The following is a 27438-nucleotide window of genomic DNA, read 5'->3' as shown; positions in this document are numbered from 1 at the left end:
TCCTGTTGCATCCATATAATATAACAAATCATCAATAGATTTTGTTCATTATTGTCAAGTTGGGTCTGGCACACTTCAACTTGTTCTTTATTTTTTCTAAGGTATATTCGACCCCAAACTTCTCCTTCATCTGACTTTCCACCACTCTCATGGCCTTCTCTTTCAAGCCCCCAGAGCATTTCATTGCAGGTATTCTAGACTGCTCTATCATGCAGTCAAATAAGAAGTCCACCTGAGGTGTACTCCATTGCATTTTTTCAGTCTGACTTGGTTGCACTTCTTGTACTTCATCCATTGCCTCTGCCATTCTGGATTATAATAAACATGCAAAAAAGGGATATATTGCATATCTACCAATTTATAAACCAACATTACAAGAAAAGTAATCAAACAACAATCTAGCCATCTCGACATAATGTTGTAACAAGCCAAAGAAAACCAAGACCAAGAGAAATGTTGTATCTTACCGTTGGTCTAAGTAATGTCAAAACAGTTAAACTTTTGTGAATCTAACATCTTCACTAGACATGCTCTCAAATACCAAGCCACGGTAGTCCCTTCTGACCTTAGAATTTGCAGAATTAGCAAGCTTGCAACAGAAACCAGTGCAATTTAGTCATGACAGAGGAGGAGAGCAACTGAAATCCCACAACCATTTTAGATTCAAAACCCATGACGTAAAAGTTGCAGATAAAATGACAGTTGTGTCTGTCTCTCTTGTTGTCTGCTGATGCTTTACCCCCACAACAACTAGACCCACTGAATTTGTATGTTTTTGTTTTTGTTTGTGCTACCTGTCTTTCACCGTTAGCAGGTGATATCTCATCACTTGGCACTGTAATGCTGTACTGGTTTTATTACTATATGGTACAAATAATATCTTCTTAAAAAAAACAAAGGCATTCAATCTGCCCAAGCTAATAGCCTTTTATTATGGTAAAAATGCATCATTTTGTACCCCAAGATAGATCCATGTTTTAGTCTCTTTAGGTTATATCTACAAGACACCAGACCCATGTTTCGATGAATCTGTAGGTTACCATCCCTACATGAAAAAGCTAGAGTAATGCCTTTCCATGGAACCACCACCACCAGAAGCAACTTGCAATTTGCATTGTCTCTGCAAAGCAACTTGATGGGTCTGCTAATGAGTAGGCTTGACACTTCCTCACTTGTGCACATGAACAGAGAAAGTAGTTGGAATGTGATTGGAAGTTATGAACATATATCCTACTTAAGTTGCAAGCTGTAGTGAGACCATTCTTTGGCTCATTCTGTGGCTCTTTTTTTTTCTCTTTTTTCATGGAAAATCTAGATTTATCGGATATAAGCAATCACCCACATCCCCATCTCCATCTCCCTACAGACGTTAACCTGTCCTATTTGTGCTAGTTGGGACAATTGCCAACAATTATTATCATGCCATAAGGTGTTTACCCTCTTTGTCTCCCTGTCTCTCTCACACACACATTAGTTGAGAAGGGAAATGAGTGTGAGGTCCACTTGAAAAGCATGGGTTTCTCGAAATAGTAAGTGTAAGTGTATATACCAAAATATATGTCTCACCCAAAGGCCTTTATAACATCAAGAATCCATCTCCAATGGCTGGGCATACATGTGAGAGTTAAGAAGACTGATGAACCAATGGGTGGATGCATGAATGGGTGCCATCTAGAGGACTGATAGGGAAGATTGTGACCTGCTGATGGCTGTTTCTGTATGCAAAGACCCTTTACACATGGATGGTGAAATTCAACAGAAAACAGGGAAAGGAACAAAAAAAAAAGACAGACGATGGATAGATAATGGCATACCTGCACGAATCCGATGATCAAGAACGTGGGGATCAAGAACTAGGGCTTGCAGTCGAGAGAGGGAAAACACTCTCAGACCTCCTGCGAAACTCCGGAAGAGAAGAATGGGGCTCAACGATTACGGCTTTCGTTTCAGTGCAAACGATGGCATGCTCGTCGATGCACGAAAAAGTTTTGATCGGTTCCCTTCATTCCTGTTCTTTTTGTAACAGGGGGGAGGTGGATCAAAAATTACACTGTATATTAGATGCGATGGACGCGCAGAACGCCGTCCGCCGCATCCAATGTTTGTTAAAAAAGATGTTCTAAACGTCTGTTTCGTCCCGTGCGACGCACGGGACGAGCCATCAATCATGCCCTAAGTCTTCTTACTGGGACATGGCAACACATCCATCTAATTTTTTGTTCATAGAGCTATGTTGAAGCTAAGCTAAGAGTTTTAATTGAGCTTGAACATAGGCTTGAGCTCAGTGCTGATGACTCCAAGCCGAGCTTGAATGCCCAGTTTTGGACTTGGAGTGCCTTTTGTGCTGCCTTATTCTTGGTGTGCCATTCACTCATTAAGGCCATTGGAGACTTGAAACATTCTCAAGCCTACTTTTTTTCTTTCTCCTTTTCTCACTGCATATCGAAAAGTTGAACAAAAAAAGTCTTAATCTTTTAATTAAACCCCACCAATAATAACTTAGAACTACCTTTGTCCATTCTAAATCTGGCACGGGCTTGGTTTGGATCCAACCAGCACCTATTTGTGTCTTAGCCACCTAACCTGCACACACACAAATGTACTGGGTGGATTTTTTTTTTCATATATATGTACACACAAATATATAGTATATATGTATGCGTGTACATATATATTACATATGTAAATATGTTGTAACTATTTTTCTTCTTTTTCTTTTTAGTTAGGTTCTTTTTGGACTAGTCAACATAGAGTTGACTAGTCAATAGTGCTGTTGGAACAGTCAAACAACTCTATTTATAGCTGTTGGAACAGTCCAACAGCTCTATTTGAAACTACCTCTTGTGTATAAATAGGGGTGAGCCCCCTCTTGTTCCTTTGATGCTCTTCTAAGCATTCTAACTCCTTTATGAGTTTCATTATGAATAAATTATTATTATTTTTATGATTGTTGTTCTTGCTCTTGTGACTTAGTGTTTTGTATTGCCCATAGTGGCTGTTTGTATTGCCTATGTTGGCTCTTTTGTATTTCTCTTGCTTTCATGACATGGGTCCCATAGTGGTTGTTTGTATTGCCTATGTTGGCCTTTTGTATTTCTCTTGCTTTCATGACATGGTATCAGAGCTAGGATACAACCATCTTGGCTTTTAATGGTCATTTTGGTATTCTTTGATCATGGAGAAAAGAGAATATTTATCCGGTAAGTATTTTAAAATTTCTTTGTTTATTCTTCCTTTTGTTGCCTATCTCATGCATTTTGTATGAGAAAGCATTTGTTTTTGAAAAAGAAAAACTATTAAAAGTTGGTTGTTGCTCCTTCGAAATCTTTTCGAGAAAATCTTTGTTTCTTGGTTGATTCTAAGCACATGATTGAGCTCTTTTGAATGCCTTTATGTTTTCTTGGTTTTTCAAAAATTATTGTGTTTAGTTGAGCTCATATTGGTGTTATTTTTCAATCTTGATTAAGTAAGTTTGAAATGATTTCAAATTTTTGTTTTTTAATTTTGCATAATAATCTTGTGTAATATTCGCTCGCGTGATTTTATGAGATCTTGCTTAACTTGTGTTTAAAATTTCTTTGACATTCTCTTATGAGAAACTTAAATACTTTATGTAATTGAGAAATATTAAGGTTATGTGTGGTTATATATATCTTGTTTTTTTTTCATTTTTTTGCAAATTTTAATTTGTACTCATAATTTTGTTCTATTGATATATGATCTTTGTACTTGAGATTGTCTTATATTTACATAAAGTTTGTTTATTCGTTCCTATGTTTTTTTGACCATGTTTTCTTCATGAATTATTTGTCCCTTATGGGATTTTTGCATTCATCCTTGAGGGATTTCTCTTCGATAAGGTTTATGAATACATTTTAATGCGTTTTTTAAAAGATTATTAAAAATAATTATTGAGTGCTCTCTTGTTCGCTTTCTAGTGGCCTTTGGGATTGAGGCATTTGTACCTTGTGGTTATTGTATTTCTTATCTTATGATCCTTTAGTTAACATTATTTTACGTGTTTTTAACATCATGTTGACTTACATGGGGATCTATGTATTATGCTTCTTGCATATTTTCTCATTTATAAAACTTCATAGTTTTATGATTGTATTCTATGTCTGCCCTTGTATGGGTTTTGTGAGTATGCCCCTTTGTGAGTGCTGTGGGTGAACTCCTTTGGGAGTTCCTTTTTCTTTGTCCATTGTGTATTTTTTGGTGGACATTATTGGGGATATTTGTAGACTATCACTCCTTTGCATACTTTGTTGAGTGTGCTCTTTAAGTGGCCCTTTGTGCTTTACCTATTTGCTTGTATCTTGCCATATGATTGTATTTATTGCATAGTGTTACTAAACTTGTTTGAGGATTCAAAATCTTGTTATTTGACTTGATTTGAAGACTCTTATTCCTATTGCTTCTTTCTTTTGACTTAGTTTATACTTTTATTCGATGCATCCATTTTTGGCCTTTTCGAGGTGAGTTATGTGCACCTCGATTTTGTGGAGCCAGAGATAGTTGTTGTGGTGAGTTATGTGTGCACCTTTATATTTTTATCAGTTTAGATTGCCGATTTATGAGTGCAATATTGGTGCTTGTTTTGGCTTTCACATACAGATATTTAACCTCTGGTTCTATGAGTGAGTTGTATCACTCAATTGCTTATTTGACCCTTGTTGTTTATTGGATGCTCGTATTGATCTTTATCAGTGATGGCTCAACTGTTATTTGCTTGTGACCATATTGGTCCTTGTGTATTAAATCTCATATTATTGCAAAATTTATTGCTTTGATTTGAATATTGTTTTCAAATCTTCTTGACATCAATTTTGTTTCATTACAGTATTTTTACCTTTCTTGTTTTCTCCACTCTTCTCTCTTATTTGAGTGATTTTTCTTTGGATAAGAGATTTTGTTTATCAGTGCACCTGTTGTAGCTGATAGTATTGATGGTAGTTTTACAATCATTTGTGAGGTGAGGGATGTGCACCTCTTGTGGTTGTAGCTGATATTTGACCCATAAGCGGTCCTTGTTTATTAACACTTTTTGTATGTTTGTAAAGCCCATAAGAGGCATTGTGTTTGATCTCTTGTCTTATTCGCTGATAGACTTGAATTTTGATGATGTTGAGTTGGAGGTCAAAGAGGTAATTGCTTGTGGCGAGCAAACTAAAGTTGAGATTTGCAAATATCATATATTTTGTTATGATTTGTTGTATATGGGATTTTTAAAATCTCTCTATGTATTTTCTTATCTTTTCTGGTGCCCATTTGCTCTTGCATAAAAAATGATTATTCATTGAAAAATTTTCATGCATTTGTTCATCAATAAAGAATATATTTTTTATGTTTGAGTGTTCTTGATTAGCCCTTGAGTGGTTTTTGTGTTTATACCTCTTTGAGGATTTGCTTTGAGCATATTGTTTGAAGTGTGTGAAGACTTCTTGATTTCATTAAAAATGCGTTAATTACATGTTGGATATATATGTTGAGGGTATTTGGATTTGTTCCATGTTGGTTATCTTGCATTTTTGTATGAATTTAATTAATTCCTTGTTTATTGTGAGCTCCTTTAAATTCTTACATTTAATGTACATGTTGTTGTGTTTTGCTTAGTATAATTAATGAGTTGTATCTTTATTTGAAATGTTTACCTAACCCTTTGGGACATTATTGCAAGATTGTTTATATCTTATTGATATTTTATGTTTAATATGTGCTTGCCTTTTGGACTTTAGTAATCAAAATTCTACTATGTTCAGAATTTATTCCTTGAAAAATATGTTGTTTTTATGGTTATGATTGTCTAAACGAGAAATTCTTAAAAATTGATTTTGAAGTATATTCCTTGTGTCTATCTTAACGGCTATTGTACCTTGCTTGAATTGTTGTTAATGTTTCTAAAATTTTGGAATTATTGCTTAAGGTGCATATCTTATTTGCTTTTTAAAAATTGTTTAGTTTATAGTACTTTTATGTTTTGTTGGGTTACTTAACCATCCTCTCTCCATATATGTATATATATTTATATATATACTATAATATTATATCCATCTACTTTAATCTGTGTTATTTTTGTTCAAAATATATTTGTTTTGAAACTATATACATATAACCTGTAATCTATGATTTTAAGACTCTTATTCCTATTGCCACTTTGTGTAGTTGAAACCTTTGTTTTGTTCTCTCTGCATGTCCTTAAAGATGATATAGGTTGAGAAAGAAATTCTGTTTTTGATGCATCATATCATGAAGATGGAGATAGCTGACGAAGACATTTTGTGAAGACTTGGATCCTTCCCTTTGTTTTTGTATTTTCAAACTTTCGGTAATCACACCGTAAGTTTGATGGAGAGTGTTAAAATATATTGATTCATATATATATATATATATGTTAAAATGTATATACATATAGTATGTATACATATTTGTATCCGTCTATTGTATGTGCGTATATATATTATATATGTAAGTATGTTGTAACTATTTTTCCCCTTTTTTCTTTTTAGTTAGGTTCTTTTTGGACTAGTTAACATAGAGAGTCCAACAACTCTATTTGAGACTATCTCTTGTGTATAAATAGGGGTGAACCCCCTCTTGTTCCTTTGATGCTCTTTTAAGCATTCTAACTCCTTTGTGAGTTTTATTATGAATAAAATACTATTATTTTTATGATTGTTCTTGCTCTTGTGACTTATGTTAGAAAACAAAGGGTTCGATAATGAACCCATAAATGCACACTAAAGGTGCAAATACACAAATCCACTAAGGGGCAACCAAAAGCACATAAAGTGCTAAACCCATAAACCCACAAAGGGGTTAAGCCAAAGGGCTAAAAGAATATCTCTTTATTATGAAAAATAAGGTAAAAACCCTTTTACAATGGAGCTAAAGCTCCCTCAAGAATATCAAAATACAAGGGGAAGACCCCTTTTATAACACCTTAGAGGATCTACATAGGGGGCTCCCAAAGGAGTCGTTGGGAGCTCCCAACGACTCTTTTGGGGAGCCTCCCACAAGAAGAATAAAATAAAAGAAAAAAGAAAAATAAAAAGAAAAATAAAAATAAAAATAAAAATAAAAAAGAAAAGGAAAATTACAATCATATTCCAAATGTAATATGCGTAAAAATAAGTAAAATGACTAAACTACCCCTACGACTAATAATAGAGATATATATTTTATATATATAATTAGGAAGATACATATACATATATACCATATATGTATATGTATCATCCTTTATATATATAAAATATATATATGATTACAATGATTGAAGAATACATTTTAACAACTTAGTGCTTTGTATTGCCCGTAATGGCTGTTTGTATTGTCTATGTTGGCTCTTTTGTATTTTTCTTGCTTCCATGACATTGGTAGTGACTGTTTGTATTGCCTATTTGGTTTTTTGTATTTCTCTTGCTTTCATGACAATATGGCTGTACTTGATGAAGAACGTGAGCCATCATAGTTCATAACTTGCCAGTCTATTTGTTGATATATGTGTTCAAGGAGGAAAGCTGTGGCTGCTGGCGTGCATTGTGATATGGCTCTGAAATTTAATTTGACTTTTTAATTTTTATATTTTTTTCCTGCAGACTCAAAGTAGTATAAAAAAATACAAATTCAATTTTCTCAATTGAAACAGTAAATCTTGGCTCCTGTATGGGGCACCTTATCTATTAATGAGCTTTTGCATAAGGAGTTTCATATTTCTATATCTCATTGTGATGCATAAATTATGTCACATTGTTGCAGATATACCCGATTCAACATCACATCGCTGGAGAAGATGCATAAACCAAAGCTTTTTCATGAGCCAGACCTTGGAATACCACTTGACATACTTGATATCAGTGTCTACAAGTAATATTTCTTTATTGTCATATCTTTCGATTCTCCTACAGGAATTGTGTTAAGTGTTTTCATTTATTCTCTTCCTGAACTTTCTTAATATCTATGCTTTGGCATCTCCAAGACAAATTAAAACTTGAAGCATATGGTGTGTTTAGAATGCTCAAATTCTCTTTTTTCCTGCCTCTTGACCAGCACTCCCAGTATAAGGCCTGCTCTTGCTCCTGAAGATGAAGAGCTGTTGCGTGATGGTGACGTAGCAACACCAGTCAAACTAGATGGAATCAGAAGGAAGGATCGTCCTACTGATAAAGGTGTTTCCTGGCTGGTGAAAACTCAATATATCTCACCCATTAGCTTGGATGCTGCAAAACAGGTAAAATATATACTTGATTTATGAGAAAAATGATTTTCTTAAGTGTTGATTAACTTTTAAAAATTAATGTTTTAATTATGTAGTCCATAACTGAAAAGCAAGCCAAGGAATTAAGAGAAACAAGGGAAGGTCGTAACCTTTTCTTGGAGAACCTCAATAATAGGTAGTTTTTCTAGACTATTGACTTCTTTCACTGTTAACTATCCAGGGGTTCCAAAAATCCCTTTTTTTCCCTAAATTCTCATAATTTTCATAATCTGAAAATTTCCAGGGATAGGCAAATTCAGGCTATTGAAGAATCATTCAAGGCATCTAAATTACGTCCAGTACATCAAACTAAACCTGAATTGCAGCCTGTTGAGATTTTGCCACTTCTGCCCGATTTTGACAGGTATCTTCCAAACTTTTTATTTGTGTGCTCGAGTCTAAATATTTGTTGTTGTTGCAGTGCATGATATATGTAGTGAAAAACGCTAGTGGTGCCAGACACTAGACTTCCTAAAGATTAAGGCTCTATTTGGGAGCTGGCAGTTGGAGGAAATTTATGCATTTGAAAAAGTGGCAGCTGCCAATTCCTCGATTTGGCAGCTAGCACCTCTTGGAGGTGGTAGTTACCAAATCCATCTTTTAATGCAAATACAAAGGGGAGACAGTCTCACCTCTCACAAACACATAAACTACCTCAACATTATTCTTCCAAACAGCCACCACCAAGGTAGTTTGACCAAGCTTTTACCAAATGCATAAATTCCGGACCTAGCTACTAGTTTCCAAACAGAGCCTAATTGTTGCCTAGGTGTCACCTGGAAAACCAAACAAGTGCATCAATTTATACGTACAGGTTCTAACAAGATTAGAACATTGGACAATATGAAAAACATTTTAGGAGTCAGAGAATAGTGGCGGCACTTAATAAGATAGCAATTATGACCCAAGAAATTAGGCCTACTTCCACACAGTATACTCTCTCTCTCTGTACATATACATATATAATTATATATACATATGAAAATAATAAAATAAAAACAAAACTGCTGATTCAAAATCTAAACATTAAATAATGGTGCATATGTAACACAATATAAGGATGTCACTATCTCTTGATCCTATACTCTCTCTCTCTCTGTATATATACATATATAATTATATATATACATATGAAAACAATAAAATAAAAATAAAATTGTTAATTCAAAATCTAAACATTAAATAATAGTACATATGTAACACAATATAAGGATGTCACTATCTCTTGATCCAGCATGTATATATCGAACATATCTCGGTGATAAAGATAAAAACCTAAATAAAAGCCAGATGACAAATGGAATTGCATATAAAACATGAGATAATGATCTTGAAGTCTTGAACACTATTCATCAACCTGGCATGTGAATCATACTTAAATTACCAACTATTTTTCACCTTGTGCAAGGCCAGAACTTTTGCAAACATGTCTGAAATATATTTGTAACGACCCCATCTTATCCTTGTAAAAAGTAGATTTTTTTTTTAAAAACAATTGTGGAAACAAAACCCAAGGATCTGGGGTCTCACAAATTTAATATATACAAAACCATGCGAGATAGTGCATTGAATCAATGAAAAAATAATCAACTTTATTAATCAATATAATAAGTGTCATATAAGCTAAAATAATAAAATAATCTATCATAAGGAGCCACTCTATCTAGAACCCAAAACATGTTACGCAAATCTCGCAGGCTCCATATAGCAAGTCGTCCCATCACTGTGTACTTGGTTCTGAAAAAAACAGTTTTGAAAAGACGGAGTAAGAACCATAGTCCTTTGTACGAATTTTTCTAAAAAGCTAAAGAGAGAGGAAACAACATAAACCAAATTTATGCATAATTTCAGAGGAATATAATAACAAATTTCATAATCGACTTACCATTCAAGCATTTAAAACAAATATCATGCAATAACCAATATCATACGAGATAGAATAAGTATGAATGCATAAACTAATGCAAAACAATAAAGATGCATGATTCAATACACATGCATGAATAACTTGTTAAGTTATTTATCAGAGTTTCTTTTCTATGCATGTCCATATTAATTGCACAATTTTAGTTTTCATTTTTCCTTAAACCCGCAGATGCTTCCAACGGGTACAACAATTCTCGAAGTCCAAGTTAGGTTTCCAGTTGTAGCTTAACTCACAATTTGTATTTTATTACTGGGTTTCACACTTGTTTCTCGATTGATATCAGAAATCCTCACCTTCCATCAAAACATTAGGAATCCTCACCTAATGCCGGAACATCAATGAAAATCCTTAACCATTGACGCCACTTTCTTGGTATACTAAAACTACAGCTGAGTCAACAAAATTACTTTCAGGCAAAGTGACTGAATCTCCCTAAAATCGTAGCCGAGAGGTGAACCACCATATCGGGTTCAGGGGCACACTCGCACGTGGAGTTTTAATCAGAGTTATCGGAAGCGCCTAGGTAAAAGGGGAAACGCGCTTCGGAAGCACGAAACATCGCGCTTCCGAAGCGTGAGGGGAAGCATCCCCCTTTTTTGTGAAGCGCGCTTCCCTTTTATGGGAAGCACGTTTCCCTTTTATGGGAAATGCGCTTCCCTCTCACTTCCCCATTTTTTCCATTTTTTTCGCTTCCCCCTCGCTTTCGGTTCGCTTCCTTGGTCGCTTCCGAGACGGTTCAGAGTTTTCTTCTAAGTAGTCCCACGGTTCCTCGCTTCCTAAATTTTTGAAAGTGCCTCGCTTCCCGCTTCCCGTAACGCTTCCCGCTCCCGCTTCCTCGACTGGTAACTCTGGTTTTAGTATCCTGTCGGTTTTCTCAAAACCGCCATTTAAGATTCTCACACTGTGAAAGGGACATCAATGAAGAGATTAATTACACTGGACATTAAGGAAGAGATTAATTAAACTGATTGACCTCTTTTACATTTTTAAACAAATTCAGGTTATTCACACGAACTATTTTGCAAATCAATATGCAAAACCAATTTCGGGCCCTGACCCGCCACATTTTAACAGTGCAATTAATTTTTGAAAAACAATAATTTTTAAAAATAAATTTTGCAATGCATAAATTTAAATAAACAACATATACTCCTGGTCCACATGGCCTGCAGTAATTCACATCTGACCACAAAAGAGTTTCAGGGTGATTTATGCATCTTTTTGCAAAATCTCAGTGAACATGCAATACACTTGTTACAAAACATGTCCAACAATGCACATTTAATCACACAACAAGAATGCACATGAAACCAATTTGTATACTCATGTGAAGAGATGCTTGCAACACACGTTATCATGATCCAATTCATTCCTAAACTCTCAAACATGCACATGATCATATATATGCAACCATAAAAATAAATTCAGATTTTTCATGAGTATGATATGCACATATGCAACATAATAATTGAATGCATAACATGCTAAGTAAAACCCAAAATATGTATATAGCACCCTACAATCCATATGATTCAGATCCGAACATAGCTACACTGTTTAGAAAAATAACTCTCTCCCACGAGTTGGGCTCCCTCTCTCTCTAGAATTACGATTATAGAGAGAGGGGGAATCCAGCCCCTTTTTATCTTATTTCTAGAAATTTTTAATTTTCTTATTATATATATTTTTTGTTTTATCTCCTCTTTTTTAGAGGACTCCTCTAAAGGGTGACGTCCCCTCTAGAGGACTCTCTCTCATAGAGGGTTAGAACCTATGTCACATGGGTGCGGGTGTGGCGCAATTTTAAAAATTATAGACACGGGGACTCGGCTATATATATATAGATATTTTTTAAAATATATATAATAATATATCCAGTTTGTGCATATATGTGGATATTGTCTTCTAAAGTTTGGCACCAGCATGAGTGCTTTTACAAACTTTGCAAATTGTACTTTTGCCCTTGCAGAAAGGGGGGTTCGGGGGCTCCCCCCGACGTGGGTCCCGCTGTGCGGGCGGGGGGCCGTAGGGGGGGGCAGTGCCCCCCAGAATTTTTTTTTTCTGGGGCTTATGTTTGAGACTCATGCTATATATATATATATATTTTAAAAAAATATATAAAAAGATTATTTTTTTTGTCTTTTGCCCTAAAAATAGATATTTTTGGACTTAGTCAACGTTGACCGAGTCTAAAACAAGGATGGACTCGGCCTCGACTCGTTAATCGAGTCCGACTCGGCGTTGATCGAGTCCGGGCCATGTCCGAAGCCGCACCATTGTCTGCACCCGTGTCGGGGCGTGTCGACTCGGGTGCGGCACCTCCCTAGCCGAGTCCGTGTGACATAGGTTAGAACTCTACCTCTCTAAACCTTCTCCTTTATTATCTCTTAATATTTTTATATTATTTAATTAAATGTTTATCTAGAGGGGGTCATCCCCTCTAGAGAACTCATTTGGGTAGAGTTCTACTTCACGTAGAACTCCACCTTATCAAATAAATAAATTTAAAATGTATTTAGTTATTTAATATTTAATTATTAAATAATTAATTTTAAAAATATCCCAAAGAGTGTCACCTCTCCACTGGAAGTCCTCTCATAGTAGGATTCTACTCAATCTAACCTTTAATTTGATTTTAAAGTTTTAAATTTGTTAGACTTGGATTTCGGATCTAGATCCAAGATCCAAATCCATATCTAAAATCAATATGGATCAAACCTGGACCAGATCCTAATTAATATGGGTCTTGGATTGGGTCTAGATCCATATCAACTTGGATCAAACGGATCGGATCCGGTCCACTCCAATCCAGAAAAATATAAAAATAGAGGTGGGTCATTTTTGAAAAACGTGATTTTCGGGCCAACCGTAACCCGATTTCAGAAAAATGAAGCACCAAGGTTCTCAGAATTATGAGACACATCTAACGATATACATCTAATGATATACTTACTTGATTTTCGCCTGAATATAACTTGAATTTTGCTTTATTTTTGCTTGACTTTAAAGGTTAAAAACAAATTTTTTTACAAATATTAATTGTCTCAACTAGGTCTTGTCAGTGGGCCCCGGGCCATGCCTAGACACAATTGACGTCACCTATTTTTATGGTATTTTCCACGATTTTTTATCAATCTCATAAAATACTTGGTTAAAAATTCAAAGTTTGCGAAATTAAAAATCATGGAAAAACACACGATATTACAATATTTAGCCCTGTTGCACCATTTCTCAGATGAATGTGCTCGACATCACTATCTTCTAATGAGGTTGAGATTTAGAAACGAGCGTTGCTTCTTTCATATCACCAGTCATTGTTAGAGATTTGTTATGATTGAAACCCCAACCCTTTAAGAATAATTTTTGCCATATTGGTTGGGGAAATAGTTGAACTATGGTATGCACTGTGTCAATTCTTGACTAGGCTACATCTGTCTGTTTGGTCTTCTATTTATTCATTCAAGTCTGCCGCACCTGTTTGGAGGTAGTCAGGGTCATGGCTATGCATCTTGTGTTAATGCTTGATTGGGCTACAATTGCTTGTTCTTTGCTATTTTGCTCATCCAACTTTCCACTTGCAAATATACAAAAATCTATAGTCAAGTTTCTGTCCTTACATGATCTGTATTAATCCACATGCAACTCTGTAGATACCACAAGGTGTCTATTGCAGATAATATAAGTCTTTCATGAGGAGATCCCTTCAGCCATCTGGGAACATAGCATTGATTCCATGTGATGCTTGTAGAGGTCAATGTGTAATCTGGCTAATAATATACATGCTTTGGGTTCTATAACAGTTGATTAAACAAGATCTGAATTGTTCTTTTGTAAGATGCAATTAATGTCTTCTTACCATGTCTGATCTCGGATCAGATTTTTCTATAATGTGCTAAACAGCTAACAGACTTCACTTCGAGTACAAGATGCTCTTCCATTGGAAAACAAGCATCCCTTTCTTGGAGTGAGCCACTTTTATTAACTAAGTTATTACTCCCATGTCCTTCATATTTATTTGTCCCCAATATTAGCTTTGCTTTTATAGTGGACTTTGCATCATACCTGTTTATGAGGATCTGGTCTGCACAAATTATTTCAATAATATTTACTGAATTTCTCAAGCCAGCATTTTGATGATCATTTACTCCGTATATGGATTGGTCACTTCAGCCTGCAATCAAGTTGTTCCCCCCTTTTTTTTTAATTCCTAGGAGTCATTGACTTGCACATATGTTAAATTTGAAAGGTTATTCAAGATAACTTTCTCTAAATCAAATTAATCTATAGGATAATCAGGTCTGCAGTAACTAACCAGTATGAATTAATAGTCTTCCTTTTAGCAAAGAGAGCAAAATGCACTTGCAATCTTTGATAAGGAAGATTCTATACTTGAAGGATCAAATATTGCAAGAGAGAAGCTGCTGATTCGCTGAAGGGGGCATCTCTTCCTCCTTGAAATAGGTGGGTCCAGGTCTATATGACTGGAAGGACTGAGCATAAGCTGTGAGTACTAAATTCAGGTATTTCTTCCTAGTTGAAAACTCATAAGATGAACAAATTTATCTCCTGAGATAAACTTGTTATTTTATGGGATGGTCTAGCTTTCTCTAGGGAGAAATCCTACAATGCTTTCTTTCTCCTTGGTCAACTAATATGAAGTAACCTCTCTAGTGGTTTGTATGAGATTAGATAATGGGAAATTATAACAAGAATGATATGACAGTGGCACGGGAGAAGAGAAAAGCAGATACATAAGAATATTCACTTACATTGATATACAAAGGTCACCTCGGGAGCTTCATAAAGACAAGGTAATTAGAACTACATTTCCTATTCTGATTTCCTTGAACAGAGGCTTGCAATCCTGGGAGGTGGAGCCTGATATATGAAATGGGGGAAGGATGTTACACAGTAAATGATACAACTAAGCAATTAAACATGAAGTTCCTAAATTTCATTTACATATTCTTTGGTTCATGTAAAGTGATGGCGTTTCGGACATGTACTTTTTTATTTTATATATTTTGGTATCTTAGAATTTACTGTTTTCTAAGTAAAGGTGAAACCAAGGAAATTCATCTAATGGATATGGGATCAAGCTTGTCACTGTGATTGTTGGGAATATTAACAAGGAAATTTGTGCTAAAACCAAAAATGAAGTGTTTACCTCAGAATGCAGATTTATTCTTTAGATGAATACCCATACTCACATACTCCTAGAAATAGAGTAAAGATGTGAATTCTTCCTGAGGTTGTAGGATATGGTTGGCGGTTGAGAAAAAAATTGAGGATTCTTTACAAAGGTCAAAAAATTCTCAGTAATTCACTTAATTGAGTTAACATTTTGGTCCAGTATCATTGTTTTCCAATTGATGGCAATGGTTCTGATCTCCAGGTACGAAGACCGCTTTGTTACTGTGGCCTTTGACAGCGATCCTACAGCTGATTCCGAAATTTACAGCAAGTTAGATCGAGATATTTGTGATGATCTTGAATCAAAGGTGACAACTTGCTGTGTTTTATTAATATCCTGCTTGCTAATTCTTCTCCTTTTTTGATAAACTTGTAACTATAGTATTAAATCCAGTATTACTTTTCCCAAGTTGTTTCCGTTGCTACTGCCATTTTATTTGAGCATTCATGCTATGTTTTACCTCATTTTTTATATCTTGTCTTATACATGTTTTTCATCACTTTCTCAGGCTGTTATGAAGAGTTTTGTAATCACTGGCTCAGACTCATCTAAACCAGAGAAGTTCTTGGCATATTTGGTTCCTGCTCCTGAAGAGGTATATTTTGCTTATTTCTCCAACCATGGCTAGTGATGTAGATGAAAACACAATTCTTTGTACTCTTAATGTTGCATTACATTTGATTTATGTTTTACTTCTCAACTAGTATTCAAATTAATGTTGCTAATGGATACTTGGTCATTCCACTTTTATGGCAGCTTTCAAAGGATATGTTTGATGAAAATGAAGACATGACATACTCCTGGGTGAGAGAGTACCACTGGGATGTATGTATCCAATCTTGGCACCTTCTTTACTATTGTGTGTGTGTGTGTGTGTGTGTGTGTGTGTGTGTGTGTGTGTGTGTGTGTGTGTGTGTGTGTGTGTGTGTGTGTGTGTGTGTTGCTTTTTGCATTGGCCCTTTGAATTATTACTTGATAGGAAATAAAAATTCTTGGCACATTTTGATTGTAGATTAACCATTTCTAGATGCATGCCTTTTCCTTGTCTTTCATAGGTCAGGGGTGATGAAGCTGAAGGTCCCACCACATACCTTGTTCATTTTGATGAAGAAGCAGCCAGATACTTGGTATCAACTGGCTTTAGAAGTATACTGTTAGTGGATTGGTGAATGATCTGCAATGACTTGTGATTTTTTTGATGTAATGCAGCCTCTTCCAACAAAGCTTGTATTACAGAAAAAGAAGGCAAAGGAGGGAAGGTCTATGGATGAGGCTGATACCCATTATCCTGTACCTTCAAGAGTGTCAGTGAGGAGAAGTTCAGCTGTTTTTATTGGGGACCAGAATGAGCATGGAGGAATTTCTTCCGATCAGGTACTAATTTCAGCCTTCTCATACTGTTAGAGATTCATTTCCTGTTTCAGAACCAAAGGCTTATCGTATGTGTTGTAGGAAGTTTTGATTTCTTCCTTTGCATTTGATGTTAATTTGATCTTTGGGCCTGACCATCTACATACCACTGTTGTCATTATAGGATGGACCCAATAAAAACATTTGCTAATGATAGATATGGAATGTTCTTCATTTCAGTCTATGTCAATAATTATTGGTTTCAACATTTGTCTTTGTAGCATATCAAATGTGTGATTTACTTTTATTTTAACTTCTCAAATGTCATCTGCTTCCAACAAAGCTTTAGGTTTTTGTGTACAAGCTTCTATTTTTTCCCAAGTAAAATTGGCTGCCTGAATCTACTTTTAGTTAATACTTTTAAATATGCCACATATTGTGGACGTTCCTATGAATCCATTTTGGGAAAGGGGTACTTGTTTTATGTCTTTTCACAAGTACCCAATAGGGGTACTTGTTTTATTTCTTTTATTTTTCTGTTTTTTATTTTTTGTTTTTTTATTTTCTAAAATGTTTATTGGGATACCAAAGGGGCCCCACAATGGAGTCGTTGGGGCCCCCAACGGTCACAATTGTGACCGTTGGGGGCTCCCAACGACTCTATTGGGAGCCCCCTTTGGTCTCCCTTTGCTTATAAATAGGGGGAACCCCCTTGTGATTTACAGGCTCTGTGTGGTTCTCCTTGCTTTTGACGTGTTCTTCGTTGTCTTATGCATTGCCTTGGCATGCATTATTGGTATAGTAGTATGCTGTTGCCTACCTTGTATTATTGCAATTCTGTATGCTGTTGCAGATCAGGTAGCTCACTTTTAACATTGCTTCACTGTCTTCAGATTGTTGTTGTTGTTTAAAAACAACAGTTGGTTGTTGTTTTTTTGAAAGGCAAGCTGGGGTTAGGCAGACCCCTACCAGATATCTCTTAAACCGGGCCTTCAGCTTAGCACAGGACCCCGCTTACCACATGGGATACCACCTCGGTGATTGTTTAACCATAGTTACACATCTGGTTTTGCATGAAATTATAAAAATTAGTTTTGATTATTAATGATGCATTAGTTTTGGAAGTTTTAGCTTTTAGAGAGCTCCTCTCCAATAAAAGGGGTATTCTTTTTATGTGTGTAGCCTTGTTATAAGGCCCTTCGTATATCCCTTGGTGGATTTCCTCTCTTATGCTTGTTTCGTTTGTCCGTGTTGGACATAGTGAATGTATTGGCATTCTTGGATTCTTCCGCATACTTCATTACATGGTATCAGAGCCATACGATCTTCTAAGGTAAAATCATGTCTCTCTCTACTTCCTTTCTTTTTCACATCTTCATTTTGTAGCAATGGAAGTCAAGATCGATCTATCATTCAAACTCAATGGGAAAAATTACATGATGTGGGCATCCGCAATGGAGAATAATCTCAAAGGCAAGAAGCTTTGGGGTGATGTAATGGGAACCGTTCCGGAACCCCAACTTAAGCTCACAAAGATGGAAGAAGATCAAGAGAAAGCACTTGAAGGTGATGCTCGTCTCAAGGCCATTGAAGATTATCATCACCAAATGGAAGATTGGGAGAGCAACCATGCAAAAATCCTAGCATGGTTTATGAATAATGTCGAACTTAAGGTATGTGCAAATATTGCAAAATTCCGCCGGGCAAATGAAGCTTGGTTTTTTATGAAGGGCATGTATACCCAAAAGGATCTTGCAAGAGCTTATTTTTTGCAAGAAAAAGTGAGAACCACAAAACAAGGCGACATGAGCATACAAGACTATTATAGTGCTCTAAATGCTTTGTGGGATGAATTGACTTTTTTAGAGCCTAAATGGGTGGCTACGGAGGATGTGGAACTAAGACAAAAACAAATGGAACAAGATAGATTGTTTCAATTTTTATTTGGGCTTCGTCCCGAATTTGAACAAGTTAGATCCTCACTTCTCTATAGATCTACGTTTCCTCCTTTAGAAGAGGCTATTGCTGAAATTACTCAACAAGAGACTAGGCATAGCATGGGTAAAAGCATAGATGAAGTTCTTGCCGTATCTAAACCCGACAATCATGTTAAAACATACAAGCCACCTTATTTTGGTAAACAAGGGAGTGGTGGAAGAAAAATGATTATATGTCATCATTGTTATGAGCCGGGACATATTAAACCTGTTTGCTCAAAGCTAAATGGGGCATTCAAGCCAAAGGTGGCTTCCGTTGAGGAATCCTCCACCAAAGAAGATGAAGGCAAGAACGGGGATCTCAAAGATACTCTTGGTCAAATTTCCTTGGCTCTCCAACAAATTCTAAATGCTACTTCTTCCACCTCCGGTGCCGCCATTGCCTCATCATCACCTCCCGGTACGTACTCTTGGATTTTAGATTCCAGAGCCTCTTTTCACATGACTCCTCATGAAAATGCATTAACCAACGTGCACACCAATTCAAAAATATCTTGTGTCTCTACGGCCGATGGAACTTTTCTCAAAATAAATGGTATTGGAACTCTCGATTCTAAAAATGTTCAAAATTTTCTTGTTCCAAAAGTTAGAATAGTTCCTAAATTAAATCTTAACCTCTTTTCCGTTTCCCAAATTGTCGACCATGGATGTGAAATATCTTTCTCATCCCAAGGGTGCTTTGTGCAGGATCTCCGGTCCGGGAAGCGGATTGGGCAAGGCCATAGGAAGGGAGATCTTTATTTTATGGATAACTTAATGCTTCCAAATACCTCATTTTGTACTTATGTCCAAGACAAAAGTATTGAAACTTGGTATAAAAGGCTTGGACACCCAAGTTACTCTAAAATGTATCTTTTTCCTTTTGGAAACAAGTTTTATAAAGAAAAAGATATCAATTGCAAAGATTGCATTTTTGGAAAAATGAAGTCTATTCCTTTTCTTGTTAGAACCTTTGTGACAACAAGACCTTTTGAATTGGTGCATTTCGATGTATGGGGACCATCTCCGGTTCTATCCAAAGGTGGTTATTCATATTATGTTACCTTTATTGATGATTATACTAGATATGTATGGATTTATTTTCTTAACCTTAAATCAGAAGTTTTTAACTTCTTCAAAGAATTTCAGCAAAAGTTCAAAATCAATTTCAAAGTCACATATCCATTCTTAGATCCGATTCGGGTGGAGAATACTTATCAAATGAGTTTCAATCATATTTAAAACAACATGGCATTTGTCATCAAAAATCTTGTCCAAGAACTCTTCAACAAAACGGCCTAGCGGAAAGAAAACATAGACATATTTTAGAAACCACTAGATCATTACTCATTTCTAAAAATATTCCTAAAAGTTTTTGGGCCGAAGCCGTGTTAACCTCCACCTATTTAATCAATAGAATGCCATCTTCAAAATTGAACAATATCTCTCCTTATGAAAAGGTTTTCAATATGACACCCGATTACAATTGTCTTCGTATTTTTTGGTGTAAATGCTTTGTTCTTTTACATAAAAGAGATAAATTGTCACCTAAAGCAATAGAATGCGTATTTTTAGGATATGGTGAAAATCAAAAGGGCTATAAATGCTTTGACTATAAAAACAATAAGTTATTTGTCTCCAAAGATGTGACCTTTTTAGAAGATGAAAATGGATTTGAAATATTGGAAAAACCAAATGAAATTGATTATATGTTTATCAATGATCTTTTAGAAGATTCAAATGATGACTCTTTGAGTCATCCAGAATTTTTAGAAAATACTCATAATAATGATGTATCACCAACTAATGGTGACAATCTCCAAGTATACACTCGGCGTGAGGAAGCACAACCTATTAGTGCTTTAGAAAAATTCTTGCGGCTTAATGAACCCCTAGAAGAAACCTCCCTTAGGCGATTTTCTAGAGAATCAATTCCACCTAATAGGTTTGTCTCATATGAAACTCTCTCACCTAACTATAGAGCTTGTCTAATAGCCTTGCATTCTTACTATGAACCTTCCCATTATAATCAAGCAAAAAATATTCCTCATTGGGTTGAAGCAATAAAAGTTGAACTAGATGCTTTAAATAAGGCTAAAACTTGGGAAATAGTTCAACTTCCTCCAAATAAAAAAGCTATAGGATGTCGGTGGGTCTACAAAGTCAAAACAAAAGTGACAGTTCCCTAGAACGTTCTAAAGCTAGATTAGTTGCTAAGGGATATTCACAAGAATATGGCATCGATTATGAGGAGACTTTTTGCCCCCGTGGCTTGCATGACAAGCGTTAGAACTCTAATTGTTGTAGCATCATCTAAGAAATGGCCTATATTTCAATTAGATGTTAAAAATGCCTTTCTTAATGGTCAGTTGAATGAAGAAGTATATATGGACCCTCCGCCGGGAATTAGTGTTAACCAAGGTAAAACTCTTCGATTATTAAAAACTTTATATGACCTTAAACAAGCCCCTAAGGCTTGGTATGATAGATTTAGTGCTATCATGTTACAATTGGGATTTCGTTCATGTTATACTGACACTGCTTTTTTTGTTAAACGTGCAAATAATAGTATCATCATCCTTCTGCTTTATATTGATGATATGATCATCACTGGCAATGATGAAAGTGGTATTCTTAATGTTAAAAATATGTTAAAACATAATTTTGATATGTCTGATTTGAGTTTTCTCAGGTACTTTCTTGGTATAGAAGTAACATACTCTCCTCAAGGGTATATTTTGTCACAGATGAAGCTTGCTGCAGACAAATGTTCCAAATCTGGGATTTCAGATGACAAAAAGGTGGAGACTCTCGAGGTTATCAATGCTAAACTACGACTGGAGGATGGAGTTCTGCTGGATGATCCTACGCCCTACAGGCAACTCATTGGCTCCCTCACCTATCTGACTATCACCAGGCCTGATATTGCTCATGCTGTGCACTCTGCAAGCCAATTTCAGCATGCCCCTACATCTGTGCATACGAGTGTTGTGCTTCGGATCATTCGATACATCAAAAATACTTTGACTAAAGGGCTATTCCTATCCTCACTTTCTTCCTTAGATTTACTCGCTTATACTGATGCTGACTGGGGAGGAAACCCAAATGATCGAGTCTCAACTACTGGCTTTTGTGTTTTCTTAGGAGATTCGCTAATTGCTTGGAGATGCAAGAAACAACAGAAAGTCTCATTGTCTTCTACTGAAGCAGAATACAGGGCTATGACAACTACTACAATGGAGCTTGTGTGGCTTCGAAATCTTCTTCAAGATATGGGAGTCGAAATTACCGGTGCTTCGAAGCTTTGTTGCGACAACAAAAGTGTAATCTATATTGCCAGCAACCACACCTTTCATGAGAGGACTAAACATATTGAAATGGACTGTCACTATGTATGTGATGAATATCTTCGTGGGACAGTTACACTGCCATATGTCACTTCAGAATATCAACTTGCAGATTTCTTTACCAAAGCACTTCCTGCTCCTCGCTTCTTGTTTCTTTTTGGCAAACTTTCGGTCATCTCCCCGTAAAGTTTGAGGGGGGGTGTTAAGACATATGTAATAATACATATATATATATATATATATATATATATAGATGTATTCACCATAATACCCGATAGGGGTATTATGGTCTATCGGGTATTATGGTCTTTTTACAAGTACCCAATAGGGGTACTTGTTTTATTTCTTTTATTTTTCTGTTTTTTATTTTCTAAAATGTTTATTGGGATACCAAAGGGGCCCCACAATGGAGTCGTTGGGGCCCCCAACGGTCACAATTGTGACCGTTGGGGGCTCCCAACGACTCTATTGGGAGCCCCCTTTGCTTATAAATAGGGGGAACCCCCTTGTATCTTGTATTGCTTTTAGAGAGCTCCTCTCCAATAAAAGGGATATTCTTTTTATGTGTGTAGCCTTGTTATAAGGCCCTTCATATATCCCTTGGTGGATTTCCTCTCTTATGCTTGTTTTGTTTGTCCGTGTTGGACATAGTGAATGCATTGGCATTCTTGGATTCTTTCGCATACTTCATTACAATTGGCTGAGCTGTCTGTGACTTTATTGGAGCGGCACGAGCAGTATGAGACTCCTTGAGGACATACATATTTTCCTGTCGTTTTCCTTCAACGAGCGTCTTCTTCGTGAGAAGATTCTTGACACAAACAGAATGAGTGAATTCGACAAAAAAATTAGTATCATCAACAAGTTTAGAAACATAAACAATATTTTTAACAATACTGGGTGAGTGATAAACATTTGATAAAAGAAGTGAAGAGTTTGGGAGTAGAAGAGAAACGTTTCCAACATAAGAGATAGGATGGAGGGCACCATCTCCGGTTTTAATACTGAATTTACCATGATAAGGAATGAGTTGAGAAATCTTACCGGCATCACCAGTCACATGTGCAGCAGCCCCAAAGTCAATGTACCAAGTTCCCTGCTCAGTCTGCTTAAAACTTAACTCAGAAAGAGCAGAAATCAAGAGATTCTTCACATTCTCGGACACGATTAGGTCGATTAGGTACGACCAGAAAATCAAAGAAGAAGAAGAGAGGAAGGTGGAACTTTAAGAAGAAGAGGAGAGGGAGAAAGAACTGGACCTGGTCGTTAGACTTCAACTCGCTCAGATGCCATGAAAGAAACACACCTGTTAGTATCCGGCTCTTCTAGCTGTTTGCTGGAAGGGAGAACGGCTGCAACAAATCTTCTTGTCTCCAGTTATGTCATGCCCTATTTCTTTATGTGGACTTATAACCACCAAATCGGGTTGGGTCTGAGACTCTTCAGTCCAGACCCGATATTATAAAGATAGAGATACAGGTCTAGATTTGGACCCGTATATGCGTGTGCAGTCCAATCTTAATAAGGTGCATGTATAAAGTATAAAGGCCCTGAGGCGTACGCCTCGGGGTGAGGCACACCTCATTTTTTTGGTCAAAGCTCCAATTTGACTAAAATTTAGGGTTACAAATCAGGGCCCCCGACCCTACTCTCACTCGTCTCTCTGCTCTCTCTCGTTTCTTTGCTCTCTCTCACCTCTCTGCTAGTCTCTCCCTGGTCTCTCTGCTCTCTCCCACCTCTCGTCTCCGTCTCTCTCACCTCTCTCTGTCTCGTCTGTCAACCTAACCCGAGCCTGCCTTTCGAAAGAAGAAGAAGAAGAAGAAGAAGAAGAAGAAGAAGAAGAAGAAGAAGAAGAAGAAGAAGAAGGTATACCTGATCTCATTTTGAAACTTTTGGGCCTTTTATTTCATTTGGTGTCATTGCTTGTCAAATTTGAGTCCTTTTTAAAGTTTTTTTCCATTGAAAATAAGCAGCAGAAAGTGTGCTTTTTAAGTGTGTAGTCATTGTATCATCTTTCAGGGTTGGTCTCGCTGTTGCATGAGAGTTGTATTGAATTGTAGCCCTAAAAAGAACATTTTATCACCTCATTTCAATTTATCCTCATACTGTTGTTATGTTTGTCTTTCACATATACCAGTTCTTTGTGTATGATGCATGGTTTTTAGTTATTTGGGGTTATGCCTATTTCCTCCCTTGATCTATGATGTATCTACATGATTCTGGAACCACTCCACTCATTCTTTCTGTTTTGTCTGTTGACTATATATCTAATCCACTTGAACATTTATGAGTAGTTTTTTGTCCGAGTTTATGAAACTTTTCAGCTTCAGGTTGACAAGTTCTTTTATAGCCTTAAAGGTGATTGGTATGTTGAAAGCTCATGTGTACAGTTTCAGATTTTCTGCAATGTAGAACTTCTACTGGCTGGAAACATTCCTCATAACCATGAGTCAATTTGATCACATTTTTCTTGAAATTAGTTATAAGGCACCTGTTCTGCAGTTCATGAAGGATCATGTAGCTTTCCACTATGACTTGTACAGGTCCTCTTGGAAGCTGGATACCTGAACTTGTATTGCTCATAGAATTGTTTTTGGTTTCTGTCCTGAAGAGGAGCTTGAGGATTAAGTTTCTCTGGTTTGCCTTTCATCGAGGCAAAGAGGGAAGCTTTAGGTGATCAATGCAAATAACTAATATTATGAAATTAGCAAACTCTGCAGATGTCAGCATAACATGGTTATTGAATAGGAAAAAGAATTTCTTATTTTTTCATTCAATGGAAAGATGATAGACTTAAACCAACACCACACACCAGCAACCTGTAAGGATGGTTCCCTCAAGAAACCATCTTCCTAAATGTCCTATGTCCTTCCAAGAAGAAGACGAGTCACTAGCTCGGTCCCTTGGTAAATGAGCCAAGCCCAAACATGCTCTGTTTATTATTTTTTGGCTATTCTTGTTTAGGTATAAAGCATAATTCCTTCATCAATAAAGCATTTTTTATTTATTTATAATTTTAGATATTTTTTTATAGTTTTTTTAAAGTTATTCAAAAAAAAATTGGGGCTTACGCTTTACGCCTCGAGGCTTACACATCGCTTTAGATTTTGGTGGAGTGCGGCGCTATGCCTCAAGGCTTTTCACAACACTGCTTCATACTGAAAGAAAAGTTAATTTCCTCCTATTGTTGGATGGTATTTAGCTCAATCCTTATCCTGTTGACTTTTTCTTTTAAATATGTAGGGTTATGCCAAAGCTAAGAGAGTCATTTCTAACTCAAAGCGGGGAAGATCTCCAATTGAAGATAACCATGAAAAAAGGCGTAGAACATCGCATGAACTGGACTTGGAACATTTTAGTGGGGATGACATGTCAGATTGATACTGTTTGATGTGATGAGAAGAAAAGTTTCCAATTTAGCATGAAGCTCTGCTTCTTCTGGAAGAAATTGGCTTGAATTGATCACATTCATAAATGAACGATGGGCAAGTTGGGCACATTGACATGCATGGCATGTCTATACGTCTGCAAATACTGAGTTCAACTGTTGTCAGCTTCAGAATGTGGATGCCAGGAAATGGTTTCTTTTTCCCCAAGTTTATAAAATCATAATCTTGCACCTTTTGTTTTCAACAGAAACCTTGTATGAGAATTCCACAAGTTGTGCTGCTCTAAGCACATTCATGTATCTTGTATCTAACTATTTTTTTTAATTTAAATATATTTATTTTCAGTACTATGAAGAAAGGGGATTGTACATCTAAACTTCACATTCTTTGGAATTTTTCTTTGCATGTGCAGAACTGCTATCTCTACATTAGTTATTTGGTCAGAAGTTTTGTTGACTTGACTAGTGTACAGCTGAGAGGCTTTCCTTTCTATCTATTTAACATCTTGTTTATCCTGCACGAGCATGTTCTTAACACAGGTACCTAGTTCTCTAGATTCTGGTTGTGATGATGCCCAACAAGCCGTAGTGTACCGAATGTTTCCACCTCAACATGCCTGGGTTTTGGGCACTTTCTTATCCATAGTTCTTGACTAAGACTTGCCTTATTGTCCAGATGCTCCCCTATTTGTATTTAAGACTGAATGCATTCTCACATGCTTTAATTAATTTCATGGCCTTTCTTTCCCTGAATATTTTCTGAAAACTTTTATCCATCTTTTTGAAAGAGATCTGGCTTGGTATTTACGAAATTTTCTACTAACATGTTCTCTAACCCTTTTGTTCTATCGGTTTGGTGGTGACTATCAAGGTAAATTCTTTATGCCCATCAAAGAACCTCAAAGATACCTAAACTTGCATATCTGTACCTGGCTTGAGTGCTCTGGGCCCAGAAAATATTGCTTACTCTGGTGCTTATTGATGGTGGTATACAATGGTTTTGCATGCCAAAGATCTTTATGCTGGATCTGTCTATTTTTTATTTCTGCTATAAAATGAAATCTTGCAGAGTTTTAGATTGTGATTAATACTGATAGTGAAGTTTCTTCATAAAGAGAAGCCTCACCAGGCCCATAATTCTAGTGTTTGCCTGATGGAAGGAACTAAACTCATGTTTCCATCAAATTCTTGAAAAGGTGTGGTTTTAGTCCCTCCAGGGTAATATACTTTACCATCTGGCTATGTCACAGGACTCACCATGCGTGCCCCATGTCAAAACAACACAATGTTGGACATGATGCCAGGAGCACCATAATACTTCGTCACTGAAAGATTTGTCGAACACAATCAACAGGTTATCCCGAACTTCATCCATCACTTTTTATGGTCAATCTTTTAGTTGTTTTGTTACTCATATTCTTTTCTGTTCAAAATTTGTTATTGATTGCATTATATTTCAATTTTCAACTTGGAATTATTATTTAATATTTGTGAATTATAATGTCTTAGAATTAGTATTGAAGAACTTGCACTTAGGATGAAGTTCATGCTTTATATTTTCAGATTAAAGGTTTTGAATGCATGCACATAATCACACTATGTATAAAATGTACAGCCATGTCCTTGTGTCTTAGCTTTGTGAAACACCTGTTTTGTATGAAGTGGGTCTGTGTTGTGTCCTGTATGAGTGTCCATGTCTATGTGGCTACTATCTGTAGAGATTGTAAATTGGATATTTATTCAGCCTTGGACCAACAATGTCTGTCAATTCTCATTATCTAAGATTTCAAGGCTGCTTCATTAATAAGGATTCCTGTTCATCCTTGATCCAAACACATCCTTAATTTTTTAGTTCATTATTATATATATATATATATATATATATATATATATATATATTTGCTTGATTAAGAGAGTCCAGATTGCTCTTTTTGTTTCTTTCATATTTTCTACAAGTATTGATATGTTCTATTCCCCCTACAATTGCCAGAAACAC

At 36.1% G+C, this 27438-nt stretch overlaps 1 protein-coding gene across 1 annotated transcript in view; it reads left to right on the top strand.

The window, feature by feature from the left end:
• The window catches only part of LOC149832910 (protein PAF1 homolog), a 37065-nt gene extending 11277 nt beyond the window's left edge, over positions 1–25788 (top strand). Inside the window, exons 3-12 of the mRNA XM_090014775.1 lie at positions 7762–7869; positions 8053–8233; positions 8317–8396; positions 8505–8624; positions 15583–15688; positions 15890–15976; positions 16138–16206; positions 16437–16508; positions 16591–16755; positions 25298–25788. Coding sequence (XP_089870901.1) covers positions 7762–7869; positions 8053–8233; positions 8317–8396; positions 8505–8624; positions 15583–15688; positions 15890–15976; positions 16138–16206; positions 16437–16508; positions 16591–16755; positions 25298–25435 — 1126 coding nt within the window. The 3' untranslated portion in view covers positions 25436–25788. The remainder of the gene's footprint in view (positions 1–7761; positions 7870–8052; positions 8234–8316; positions 8397–8504; positions 8625–15582; positions 15689–15889; positions 15977–16137; positions 16207–16436; positions 16509–16590; positions 16756–25297) is intronic.
• Positions 25789–27438: the final 1650 nt, after the last annotated feature.

The sequence above is a fragment of the Nuphar pumila genome, chromosome 7, assembly GCF_984573655.1.
Source record: "Nuphar pumila chromosome 7, dmNupPumi1.hap1.1, whole genome shotgun sequence".
NCBI classification, from domain to species: domain Eukaryota; kingdom Viridiplantae; phylum Streptophyta; class Magnoliopsida; order Nymphaeales; family Nymphaeaceae; genus Nuphar; species Nuphar pumila.
The sequence above is the reverse complement of the archived record's forward strand: the minus strand, read 5'-3'. Positions and strand labels throughout refer to the sequence as shown.